We start from the raw sequence: 14,130 nt of genomic DNA, 5'->3' as shown, positions 1-14,130 counted from the left end.
GAAAAATATACGATTTAAGCTACAAGCTATTGTCCTTCATCACACATACCTTCTCCTCTTAGAACATCTCCCTATGATGATTTCAAAAGTCTCACAATTTTACCCAAATCAAACAAAATATATTAAATTTAATAGCAATCACTGCTACTTTAAATAAGGAATGAAAACATCCATTTGATCCAGAAAACCTTCAAATGAGCTCTCCAGCAATACCTATATTACTGGTGAAGGTATCTGTACCTGAACATTCTGATGCCCAGGAGCCTGGCAGACCAAGAACAGCAGAGCCCAGGAAAGACGGCAGGCTGTGCACTTGACTGGGTAGTCCATTTCCCTGGGCACGTCCCTAAGCAAACCCGAAGGGGGAGCTCAGGAAAATCAGTTTAATTGGGAGAATTCTGATGGCCATAGGATGCTTTTGGAATCTAAGATGACAGAAGATATTGATGCGCTATTAGATCCAGGAGTCCTGTCTGATATTTGAGATAATGGGGCCTCCATTTGTTTCAGGACGATGCCTTCACTTTTGCACTAACATGGTTTATGGCTTGCAAGGGATATGTGGACTGACTGATGCAGACATTAAGGATGTTGGAGCTCCATTCTTACTATTATTGTGATATGTGTATGTGTTTGTTTTTTCTTCCTAGGAGGATCTTTATTTTTTCTCCCAAATCTCATAACTGTTTATACAGACATTTAATTGAGAGGAATAATTATGAATTACGATATTTTTTCTTTCAAACTTTCCTATCTGAATCATTTATTGCCGACATTACAAGCATTTTAAATATTGTAAAATTAAAGTTTAAAAAATAAACATTGCTAGCAGGCAAGCTCAAGCCCAGAAAAACTCAGTTTTTAAAAGACATGAATGTTTCTTAATCGGAGTCTTGTATACTATAAGACTGCTAATTTACAGGAAAAAAAGGAATTTAAAGTCAGCAACAAAAGTAGTTGATTGAGAATGAAATTCAGGTAGCTTAACTCCATAAAGGCAAAGGGACAGTGAAACTCCATGGATAAGGACGATCAGAGGTAGGATGACTTAACATGTGAGAATACTAGTTAAAAGCACAAAAAGTTAGGAGTATGTTCTGGGGAAAATGCCTAATTAGGAAATTAAAGCTGAACTGTTGACCTAGAGCTTCTGAACACTTTTATCACTCTGTTATTCGGTAAATAAAGCAAGGAGGACAAATTTTATCCAGCTTATGCTTGCTGTTCAACTCTGACCCTTGCCTACTGAATGACTTTAAATATGTGTTACGGAAAAAATGATACCACTTTAATTTCCAGCTCCATCCCCATCTGGCCAGAGAGAGGATAAATTAATATTATCCTGTTTTGTCTTTAGGGCTTCTGATGCCCCCAAGGACCAGCCTGTGGGACAGTCCGTTTTGGCAGAGAGTCTCGGCTGGAATCAGAAGAGCAGGATTCAGGACAAGGCCAGTTCACGTAACACAGCTCAGAGCCATACAACACAACTTGCTCCGAGGATGTTGGGCATTGTGCTTCATTAGGAAACAAAATATAAGCTTTCCACACCATTAGGAATGACTTTAGGAGTGAAAGCACATAAGACGATGCCTCACCTCATCAACAATGCACTGCAGAAGCTGGAGAGGCTGCAATGGGAAAGAAGAAAGGAAAAAGTATTAGCCTCTATGCAATATCTTTACAGTGGAGTGGAAAGAAAAAATCATTAATGCAATAAAATATAGCAAGATTAATCAACAACAGCAAACTCTTATAAAAACATTGATGCTCAGGATGTTCTATTATTTCTAATGGTACCTAATCTAATACAGGCAGTTAAAGGTTTGCATTTTCTTCAAAATGCAATTTGCTAACTTTAAAACAAGGCATTCAAGCATGCAAAGGAAGCAGCCATCAGGAAAAAGAAAAGTGAATTTTTTCTGAACTCATAAAGCTTACCATTAAAGATCCCTGGTTTTTCTGAATCTGAAAAAAGGCAATATGTAATTAGCATGTCATAATCAAAATGACTCACTTGGACACATTATGATCACTGAGAGAAAATTATTGCATTGCTGGTGGCAATTTGTGGGCATGTGTTAACACAATTTACATAATGAAAATACACAAATGTTAATAGCTCGCTTCTCATTTATAGGCGAAAGTCAGCAGAATGTTAATTTCACACAACACTTTTTAGTACCCTCCAGGTTGTATTAGAATAGGGAGAAAAACCATAATCCATTTCAAAAGGCTGTTTACGATTCAGATATAAATAATGTTTTATATTGCTAGATTGTGAACACTGGGCTTAATGTTGCAATCACTGCTAATGTTATGAAGCTCACTCTTTTTAAATTAAAAACCGATTTATTTAAAATTGAAATTAAATCATAGTCAGAAATTAGAATTTTGGATTCCTGCCAGGGTCTGCTCACAATCCCCTATTTTGTGAAGAAAACTTTAATTATGTGGTTGAAGTATTTGCCTCTGACTCAGGAGTGGGTAAAGACTCCACCTTTTCCAAAGTTCCTTCAGCAGGGCAGCAATGCTTTCTGGGAAAATCAAATTCATGCAAGTTTTAACACTGGTTTTCAGGGGATAAGAGCAGAGTCAAAGAAGATGCCTGTTCTGGAGGCAGCTGCTCACACAGCTGACACCGATAAACCACATCTCTTAGAAAGTTACTAAAATGTGACACCAAATTAATAAAACATCCACTTAGTAAAGTATCAAACACTTCAATGTGTGCCCCCCAATCAAAAAAAAAAATTGCCTGCCATTATTACAAACTCAATGAAAATGGAGTCCCAGGTACTAAATTTCCTAAGGAGGAAAATTTCAGGAACCAAATATAACTATTGAGGAGTCAGTTGTTTGCTGTGATAATTGTGCTTCAACCAGCTGGTAAAATAAAGGTAAACTAGTTAGTAGTCCCTTATATGCTTTTAATGGTGCTTTTAAAAGTTCTTTCACATACACGTTCTCATTAGATCTCACAACCACGCTGAGCTTGGCAGAGATGGTCATCTCTAGTCTATGATGGGAAAAACCGGGCCTCCCAGAGGTGGGCAGGCCCAAGGCCACAGGAGCAGGCTGTGGTTGTGCTAGGGCCTCTCCCGTGCTCCTTTCTCTCCAGCATCATATCTGCCTACAATCACAGCATTCCTTAAAAACAACTGGATTTGCATGTGTTTATACTTGGCATGGTAAAGTTGATAAATGATCAGTTTTGGCACGTGGGTTCTTCTCAACTAGACTGTTGAGCTCCTCAAGGGCAGAAGCCAAGTTTTTGCATTTCTTTTGCATCCCTGTGGCTGATCAGCAGACCCTTCCACCGAGTGCTAGATGTTTTAAAAAGTGCTTTCCCATGTATTATCACAACTGAACATGGTACCCACTCCTTCCTGCTCTTGGCTCCTCATCATGCCCTCCCCAATCACCACTCCCTGAAACTTCCATCTCAGGTTGATTGGCTCTTAGTCTACTTTGATAGTTCCTACTGAATGCTGTCCTGATGCTTCTTCTTGTTCCTCTAGCTAATGAGTACTTCTGCATAAGGGTCTGCGGGGAAAGATTTACATTAAAAAGGAAGACAGAGCTGTTAACTACCACCTTGGAGTGGTTAGGGTTTTAGTAACAAGCCACAGCACCTTTAAAAAAATCATGAAAAAACCCAGGTAAATTCTCCTATGAGATATCTTTGGTGTTTGCTTTTACAGTTGGTCCTTGATCAACATGGGTTTGAACTGTGCAGGTCCACTTATATGTGGCTAGTTTTCATTAGTAAATACTACAGTACTAAGTGGTCCATGGTTGGCTGAATCCACGGATGCGAAGGAACCTCGGATACTTGGAAACTGGGGGCCGACTAAATTATATGCAGATTAACCCCCTCGTTGTTCAAGGGTCAACTGTATTTTTTTAAAGTACACACAGATAAGCACCGCCTCCCCCAAACATTCTCAGTAAGATATATCTGCTTCAACAGGAGAGTTACTTTTTCTAATGTACACAGAATTAGAAAGCTGTTTTTAACATCAAAGAGAATGTTTTTCATAAATTTCCAATAGTCAGGGGGATTACAAATTCTCTGAGGAAAACATGTAGCAAATATTTTAAGTGACATGTTTCAAAATAAGTTCAGGAATGGATTGTGAGACACGGTTCCCAGTAACATGAGTTGCGTGAACTAAATGAAACTTTCCTCATAAACCGAGACCTTAGAAAAAGTTTCCACCCTGCCCTAATCTGTGGGTTAAAAGCATGGTTTAAGGCAGCTTAAAATTGTACTATTTTAACACTTGCTCTTTACTACAAGAAAAGGAGAAACAGCAATATCAAAGTCTGTTTTATGATCTTATAACCATACTGTTATACTGTTTTGTCCAGGTTTTTAAAGGGAGACGCTGTTATCAGGTTTTATCACACAGTTTTGATAGCAACATACTACATGAAATCATCTTCATAAATTTTGTATTAAGGTAGCAGTGCCAGTACCTGAAATTGATTCAAAATTCTTAAGATACTCACTTACTTTTTAACAGTTACACAATGCAGTGACATATCTTCTATTTCCCAAGAATCTGATGATGCAACATCATTGTAATTGATTCATTTCTCAATTAAATAAAGCTACTGTGCTTTTCTTTATATGAATGCCACATAGACCATAGAGTTAGATGTATTATCTCCTTTCTCTGTCTCAGATATATGGCCTTAAGTGCTATATTCTGTTCCTCTGTTAGTTCCACCAGAAAATTTAATGTCACGGTCATATTTGTCAAATTCTGAACTGCCATAAACTCAACTGTATTTATATTAGGCATATTTTTCACTGCTAAACTCTTTGTTGTTTACCTTTTTCAAGATCACATTACTGTACAGGCGCAGCAATCGTAAAACAGATCCAAACAAAGTCAGCCTCCAGTCGTGGTCTCTGCTTTTGCACACAGTTCATGAAAAAGTGAAGCCCCTAGTTTTAAAGCACATTAAAAGTGGTACTAAGGGTCCTCAATATAAAATGTTAGCTTCGTGAATGCCTCTCTTTATTCTGGGTCTGCCTTGCAAATGCTCAGCTGTGAGAGCAGAGTTCAGGGGGACACAATAACATTGTTAGGGCTCACGTACTGCATGCACCTCCCAACATATGAGATGCTGTTTATAACTAACTTGTCCAAGTCCACCTTCCTGCCTGTACATTTTGCTTGTGTTGAGTTTTCTATGTCTAACTGACACCTGGGGACAAAGAACAGAATGATAATTGCTCCAGTCATAGGCTTTGCTAATCAGTCTCTAGAACTAGTAGCATTTTGAAACACTATTTAGACAAATCTCTTCCCTCTTCTGGGCATAGCTTTTTTTTTTTTTTCTTTCATCAGCCGTTAGGTTCAAGATGTTAAGCCACACTAACAGGGGATAGTTATGTCTCATTCTAATATAAGACAGACCCTTATGTGTTTAAATGGGGAAGAATGACTTCACAACAGGCAGGCCTAAAAATCAGTTAGGTCTGATATTTAGGGTATTACTGCAGTCATATTTACCTTGTATTTCCTTGCAAGGGCCATACAGTTGAGTTGGCAATTAAAAAGCTCCCATAATATGACTTGTGACTTTGGAAAACGAACATGGAAAGGAATCTGCCAATGCAAAAGTTTGCTCATGGGGCCTCAGCTATTTAATCAATGACTCTAGTGATAAAAATCAACTTTGGAAGGCTCACATTACGCTTCTATCTCTGTAGAGGTACTTTTTACACACACAGTGGTAAAGCAGACCTTGCTACCAGCGCTTTTATATTATATTCAGAAGCACAATCAGAAAACTGAAATGAATCCACCTATGTAACTTAGAGAAGACACCAGCTATAGCTTTCATTTTCTCTTTTACTCTCTGAAATTATGGCCTGCCCTGCAGCTCTTGTCTGAGAGATTTATGTGTGACCTGGGTCAGATCTTCCAATATCAGTTGACAAATTTTCTCTTTACATATTTACTGCTTTTCAAGCTTGTGTTATTTTTTCTTAAATAGAAAAAGAAATATAAAATTAAATTATATGGTTGGGATTTTTAAAAAATATCATTTTTATTTGTTGTGCTCCTGGCATCACATTCTAGCTTTCAATGTTGAACTCTATTCTCTTTTTAAACTTCTAATTTTAGAAACTGTAGTTATTTTGCAAGGACTCTTTTTTTTTGGGGGGGGAGGTCCTTTTTTGGCCGCGCCACGCGGCATGTGGGATCTTAGTTCCCCGACCAGGGATCAAACCCGTGCCCACTGCATTGGAAGTACGGAGTCTTAACCATTGGACCTCCAGGGAAGTCCCAAGGACTCTCTTTTCAAATCAGATTCATTAAGCTATAACTCTGGCTAAATATGAACAGGGATTATGGCAAACTCAGATTTTATATTCAAAATGAAGAATAATGACCTAATTTTTTTTTTTTTTTCTTTTGGAGATGGAAGGGACCTCCAAGATCTACTCATTTTGCTGTTAGGGAAACTGATGCTCAGAGGGGAACAGTGCCCAAGGCCACAGATAGAACCTGGCTTAGAACTGACTGCTGACTCACAAGGCTCCCTAGTATGGGGACAAATGCATAAACTTTGGAGTCAGAAAGATCCCTGGAATTCCAGTCAGATCCCCATGGCTTCAGAAGCTCCCTCCCTTCACTAGGCTTAGGGCTCTTGTTTAGAAAGTAAAGGATGAGCTAGAGGGGCCCAAAGACCCCCCAACCCCCCAAGCTGCCCATTCAAGCACCATGATTCTTTTTCCTACCTGAAGGAGAACTGACACTGGCACTCAATCTGATTGTATCTGGCACTGTGCTGGGTGATAAGACTTAGGGTCACATCACCTCCAATCCATCATAACTTGCAAAAACAAAGTGCCCAAATCTCAAAAAGCCCTCAGTGAGAGAAAAAAAATCACTTCCACATGACCACAAACTGAATACATACTGCTTACTAACACTAACTTAAAATAAGAGTACCCAAACAAAGGACTGTGTTTTTGAAAAGGAACAGAATGAAACTTACCCGGGTTAACTACAAATGGGAATTTTGGCAAACTGATATTTTTAGACACTGAATGTATTATGAGACAAAATAAATGAATAATATATATCATTTCTAATCATATAAATGAACAAAAACAATTCACTTGTGCTATCCTATCTCCCCTGTTCATCAGCCTCTGTCCTTGTTCAAGTTCTTATCATGCCTGTAAATCTATTAGCATAGCTTGTATAGGACAAAACAAAACAAACAAAAAGTAACTCATATCACTTATTTAAACACAAATCAATCACTTAAAAGCAAGTGATAAGAGGATTTAGAAAGGGGCTACTCAATAAGGTGTAAGAAGGTCACTGTGATTCCCAAATTCTAAGATCCACTCACTAGCACCTTCTCCCTGCCCCACATCCCAAACTCCGGCCGGGGTGCTGCATTCAGGAGTGACCAGTTTTAAAAAGTTAAAAATAGATATCCCTGAATTTAACAAATAGCTGGGCGGGCTAGAAAGGCTCCAAGATGCCTAGAGGAGGGCACAGCTCAGATGGGACCAGGCAGAAAATCATCGCAGCCATAAAATAGGTCACTTGGCTGTTACTGCTTCCCGAGTATCAAGGACAATGCATTGTCACACAACACACAACAGCTGGAGCACCAAGGTACGGTGCAACATCATTCATGTGCTGGGTCTGCCAGTCAGTGAGCAGGAAAAAAAGGACCTGACTGCCAGTCTATACTCTTTTATCCCTTGTGTATGTAAAACTGACATAGCTCAGGTCCTCCCCAACACAGGTGTACAAGAGTCAGAGTAAATCATCTCCCGGGCAAGTAAATGAGAATTGTAATATTTAGACCTAAATTCTGTGAGAAAAGCAGGGGTTTAGGATCACAATTCAAAACAACCAATGTGAATTACAAAACTGACCTTTTCCCTAATAGTACAAGGTCTGGTCAAGGAGTCCATTAAGCACTAGCTTTTCAAAGATTTTAGACATCTGCTGTATCAAACTTTTCTCTTTGTTCCAAAAAATGTGTGGTCTTATTTCAGAATCTAGGAAGAATATCTGTTCTTTGTGTATAGGAGAGGGGTGAGAGGGGGAGGTGTTGCTTTTTCTGAGAAAGGCCTGTTGATCATTCTACTCCTTATGGTCAAATAAATCTGCCACAGCAAAAGTTATTTTAGTGTGTCAAAATGTCTGAAAGGTTTTTTCTGGAGCTATCAGTTAGTTTGCATCTCTATTAGCTTAAATCCTCCACATGCCACAGAGTCCAGAATGATGTTCGAAGTCAAGTAGTCCGATTCCTTGTTCCATGTATAAATTCACTTTATAATATTCCTGACAGGGACTTCCCTGGTGGTCCAGTTGTAAAGACTCGCCTTCCAATGCAGGGGACGTGGGTTCGATCCCTGGTCAGGGAACTAAGTTCCCACATACCGCAGGGCAACTAAGCCCACGTGCCTCAACTAGAGAGCCCGCCTGTCGCAAACTAGAGAGCCCATGCACCCTGGAGTCCAGGCGCTTCAACTAAAGAGAGAAAACCTGCATGCCACAACTAGAGAGAAGCCCGCACACCGCAACAAAGAGCCCGCGCGCCTCAACGAAAAATCCTGCGTGCCACAACTAAGACCCGATGCAGCCAAGAATAATTAAAAAAAAAAAAGAGTGAGGGAACCAATGAAAAAAAATATTCCTGACAGACAGCTAGCCTGTCTTTGCTAGAAGACTTCCAGTGATGGGATTCCAGTGATTCTATCTTGGGTAGCTTGAATTGTTAGGAAGTTCATTCTTATTTTGAGTCCAAATGTGTCTTCCTATAAGATGTGCCCATGGTCTGGAGCTGTAGTGATTAAGTCTAATGACAGCTCTTCACATATCTGAAGATAGCTGTCATGCCTCCACAATGTTTTCTTTCCTGAACAAACATCCTATTGATATTTTCTTCCTAGGATCATTTGCTATGTTTGGTTGCCCTCTATCCTTCTCCCTTCCATTAGTAATGACACTCTAACAGCATTCCCCCACCCCTAAGCAGCCCACGTGCTTCGTGGGAAGAAGACTTCGCCCCCAGCTTTAGAGATGGGGCATGTGGTCCAGGCTTAAACTAGTTGGCTTCACCTAAATGCCCTGGCTGCAGGGAGTTAAACTGGTCCAATCAAACTGAAGCCCACAGCCTCTGGTTGCTTGTGGGGGAAAAGAGACCTGCTCTTTCCTTCTAAACTGGGAAGCTGGTCACCCCAGGAACTCTACAGCCATTCTTGGTCTGTGAAGGGAGAAGCCTAATAAGAATAGAGCTCAAAGTGACTTACCAGATAAAGTTCTACCTAAAACCAGCGATACTTAGATTTTCGGTCACGTAATTCAATAAATTTCCCTTATGATTGAGGCAACTTTGAGTTGGGTTTTCTGTGAGCTGAACCAGAAAGCTGTCTAGAAGGACCAAGCATGAGTTCACATTCTCCTTTGAGGTTACTCTTCTCTGAGTGTGGTGCTGTATGTGCACGTTCCTCATAAAGTGTGATATCCACGCCTGAAAACATACCTTGCACTGACTTAGATCACCTTGCTTTGGACACTATACACTATTTAGAAGACTGTCATAGAGGCTACAAGTGCATTCACATTTTTGATAGCCACGTCACATAATTGGTTCAGTGGAGAGAAACAGAAGTGTGTAAGTCTTGGGCTGAAAAAGAATTACTTCTTTCCTGTACTCTTCTGTTTCTTATGTGTTTCACACTGACAGAGTATTTGTGAGTCAAAATGAGTGGATCATTAAACCAATTACAGAATCTAGACAAGTCTGATGAAGTTTCTACCTGTTGTCTTTCCCCTGTAACTGACAGAAAATGCATCAACCTTCTATTTGTTTGGCTGAGGTGAGTCTTGCCCAACACTGAAGCAGACTCATAGACTTGGTGTCTGAAAGCACCTGAAAGGTTTTTTAATCTGACCTAGCTTCCGCCCCATCTGACCCTTGAATCCCTCCTTTACGCCCCTGCTGACCGGACTTCTGTCTGAATACATACAGTAATGCGGAGCTTACATTTTCTGACTGTCCATTCTACCTCCTGTTCCAGTTCTACCCTAACAGTACAAATCCACATCCTTTCTTACAGAGAATCCTCAAATATCTGAAGACAATTATCACATCTCCTTGGAAGGTTTTATTCTTCGGGTATTAATGCTGGCAGGGTAGAGTGGAAATACGGACATGGAAGAAAAGGGGATGAAATTATTAATTTAAAGCCTAAGGATATGTATTGATTCTTAGTTCCTGCTGATTCTAAAACATGCTATTGCCAACATGTAAAAAAAGTAAAATTAAACTAAATTATCAATTCATCAATTCATATATGTTTATGAAGTACTTACTCTGTGCCAGCCACTGTACTAGACTCTAGGACTCAGATGATGGATAAGATATAATTGCTGGTCCACAAAAACAAAGTGACTTATTAAGTTCCCTGAAATTTAGTGGCAGAGCTGAGACTTAAGCACAGGGCTTGCACGCACCTCTAAATGTCACTGAATGTTTGTATAAAATATAGTTCGCTGAATTCCAGACGCTGTAAGTTTCTAAGACAGCTTCCCCATGCCCCCCAAAACAAGTCATGTTTTTAGGCATTGCAAGGAAGGTTTTCTTTGTGAGCTAAGACTCCACATATCGCTCCTTTTTTTTTTTTTTTAACCACGATATATCTCACAACATTTTTTGGCCTGCTGAGATTCTGAGATAAGCTGTAACTGCAGCCAATACATGGTTCATACAGGATTAGGAAAGAAAAAAAATCTTGAAATACAGTCACATATAACCATGTTAATTAACGTGTGTCTTACTGGCTTGACTGTAAATTCAAAACAGGTTTAAAGAGAAGTCATGGATCTAGAATGAACCGAAGAAAGTCTGACTTCTGTTTCAGAGTTTTGGTTCACATCTCTCATATTTTGATATAAGTAAAATAAGGTTTCAATAAACTCTAAGGGAGGACATGGGGAGATGGTGTTGAGTAAGGTGGCTGAAGGTGTAGAAAAGAGGAGGAAACTGTTCGTACAAGATGAAAGGAGACCACAGAAGTATCTAGTCCAGCCTTTTTCAGTCTTGTTTACCAAATAACTCTTAGTTCATACAAGATATTACTTAGACACATTTTGAAAATTAACAGATAATGTGTTCGTGTGTGCATGCATGTGTGTATGTGTCAGAGAGTGGATGCCCACCTACTGTATTTGGCACGTGACTGACCTAGGCCACCTCCATCAGTTTCCAGATGAGAAAACTGAGGTCTGAAAAGAAATAAGGTCAAACAACTAATAGGAACAGCCAGGACCAGAACTCAGGTTAACTCTGTGTGTGTGGCTAGGCGGAAACCATATACTGATAATGATTCAATTTGTCACTTGTTGGGTGTGTCACCTGTTGTACCCCAGTTGCCTCTACCCTGAGTCACTGAGCATTTCCAGCTGCCTGGCTACCAAGGAGGCATAGGGCTGACCAACGATCAGGGGCTGGAGGGAGGCCTTTAGCCGGGAACATTCTTTTGTTTACTGTATTTTACCAAACTAGAGCTAGGACTGGGGTCGAGGTCTCCTCATGCCCAGAATGGTGCTCTCTGAAACCTGTCTCTGAACACAAAACAAGACAAGCTCCATCACCCTCTTTGGTCTCTCTTTCCCCAGACTTCCTTACCTTCCCCCCATGGTGTCACCACCTATAGACCTTGACAGTGTACAGCACAACAGAGTCTACACTTGGTTCTAATTGCTTTCCTCAGTTTCCCACAATTCTTTGGGGACGACACCTTGGCTCTGAGCGTAAACAGACAACTGCCTCCTTTCTTAGCTCCTAGCACTCCCTGGCACCCTCTTTCCACCTGGTGTGTCCTGGGAAATCTCCAGTCTTAAATCGAATCAGCTCTTTGCTCCTTTCAGGCAACTCACTGATTTTTCAATGAACTTAGCTTGTCTGTTTTATTGGCACTAAAGAAGGTTGGGTTCTTAGCATCATTAACATTTTAGTTGAGGAAGAATTCCCGAACTCCCCAGGCATTAATCCAGAACTGTAAATATCTAAAAAGTAACCTGTACTCAAACAAAGCTTGGCCAGGTCTGCCCCCTTTTTAACTTGGATGCCAATGAGCCCCTAGCCCCAAATCTACCCAAGTTTTCTATACTGAATGTTGATAAGTAAAACACTGGAGTACAATAAAGTTGATGTCTTTGTCTGTTGTTGCTGCTGCTACTACTGCTGTTGAAGACCACTTCCCCCTAGGGATCCATATCCGTCAGCAATTACCTGGCAGGCATGGAGCATCCTACAACAGTAATTTCCATCTCTGTAGACACACCACTTGGAGGCAGTACTTGAATGGATGGGTGTGTAAAATAAGGATAGCTATTTGGGCTCAAAGCCTCTGGGTCCCTTCTCTCACTTTCTCCCCCTGCCCCATCCCTCTAGAGTGGGAGACAGTCTGACCTTGTTGCCAAATATCTGGTAATCATCAGTGAGTCATTTAATGGCTATGGACCCCCCTTTCCTCCTCTGTAAAATAAATGAGTTGAACTAGACCACTGTAAGATCTCCTCACATCCTGAAATTCTATGATTCCATGAGGTAGTACCAATGAAACCAAAGGGGGAAAAATGGAAGGCCTTCCAGACCACAAAGTCAAAGAGGAAAAGAAGATAGCGAAGTCACCCCTGAAAGCCAGACTGAGCACCAAGTTCATTACTTCAAACTTCAATTCTATTTCTGGGCTAAACTGATTATTTAAAAATTGTAAAAGTATCATGGTCCCCAGTTACTGAGTTAAAAATGACTAGATTCTGCATATAATTCTATATATTAATGATGGTGATTGTGAATGATAAATTATAACACAAAAAAGAAAGACTGTAAAGGAAGGCTCTTATGGGATCAGAAAAGTAATTCATTTTCGTCCTAACTGGAGTGAGACATGGTCATATATTTTCAGAGTTACATAGATAAATCCCTAAAGTACTTCCTAGAAATATAAATAATACTAATATTACCTTGCTCTTATTTACCACCTTATTTTTTTCAAAGTGGTCTCTTAGGTATTAGCTCATTTGATCATGATGACCAATCCTCCAGCAGTCTAGAAAATGTTCTACAATATGCCAAGTTAAATTCATAAAGGGTGGCAGGGAACCCCTCAGAGGCATGTGCCAACTGACCTTAGGGTAGAAATCTTAAAATGCAGTGATTTCCAACCTCAGACTGGCTCTCAGTCATCTCAAAGGGATTCATGAAATTCTCAAGCTCAATTTCATTATCTGGTCTCTGCTACATGTGCCATCTCCATCCTGACACAGCACTTCTCTCCTCTATCATTCTACCAACCTTTTCTTACTTCCCTCCCAGTGTTGCTTTAAAAGTCATCTAAGGACATTCCCAAACTATTAGGGAGATAAATGTCACAGTAGCAGTAGTAACCTATTGAGTTGAAGTACTGCAAGGACACCAAATACAACGTGCTGCTTTAGACCTTTATCTTTTACAAGATGACTCTCCTCTTGACTAGAATACCTGGAAAGTTCTTTTCCATCCTTCTGGCCTTAGAGCCTCAGCTCAAGCATCATCTACCCTGTGAAACCATAATTTCCTAAAGTGAGCTGACCTCTTACTCTTGAGGCCAGAGCATAGTACCTCCTGTAGGGCTCCTTTTATATCAACTGTCATTTGTTTACATTTTTCTTCCCACTGCATTGGACTCTTTGACAGCAGGGACCACATCTGTTCCATTTCCGTACTCCCAGTGCTTAGCCCAGTGCCAGGACAGAGTAGATGCTCAATGACAAATATATGTTCAATTAAACTGAGATGTATGTCATAAAATAGTTTAGAAGGTGCTATAAAACCAAACCAACATTGGGTTAGTGCTTTTTAAAAAAATAGAGACAATCACTAACCTAGCTGGCTAACTACATATACCTCAACTGAGGTGTTAACAAGTAGTTTATCTTTAATGGAAAGTTTCACATTTCTAAGCTACCCACACTTGGGGGATGATTTCTCTTCCATTTCTGCTCCATTTTAAAGATATAGTGGGAACCAACCTCCTGTCTTCAGCATAGACTAAGCAAATAAAATTATGAGACCTCTTGATAAGTA

At 40.0% G+C, this 14,130-nt stretch overlaps 1 protein-coding gene across 2 annotated transcripts in view; it reads right to left on the bottom strand.

The window, feature by feature from the left end:
• The window catches only part of MAP2K5 (mitogen-activated protein kinase kinase 5), a 259,237-nt gene that overhangs the window by 59,677 nt on the left and 185,430 nt on the right, over window positions 1-14,130 (bottom strand). For both annotated transcript variants that reach the window (XM_081228777.1, XM_081228778.1), the window contains 2 exons: window positions 1,939-1,965; window positions 1,596-1,628 (listed from right to left, as the gene is read on the bottom strand). In XM_081228777.1, the coding sequence (XP_081084903.1) occupies window positions 1,596-1,628; window positions 1,939-1,965 (60 nt within the window). The remainder of the gene's footprint in view (window positions 1-1,595; window positions 1,629-1,938; window positions 1,966-14,130) is intronic.

This window comes from Mesoplodon bidens (assembly GCF_964165515.1).
Source record: "Mesoplodon bidens genome assembly, chromosome: 3".
In the NCBI taxonomy this organism is placed as follows: Eukaryota; Metazoa; Chordata; class Mammalia; order Artiodactyla; family Ziphiidae; genus Mesoplodon; species Mesoplodon bidens.
Note: the sequence above shows the minus strand (reverse complement) of the source record. Positions and strands in the feature narration are given on the sequence as shown.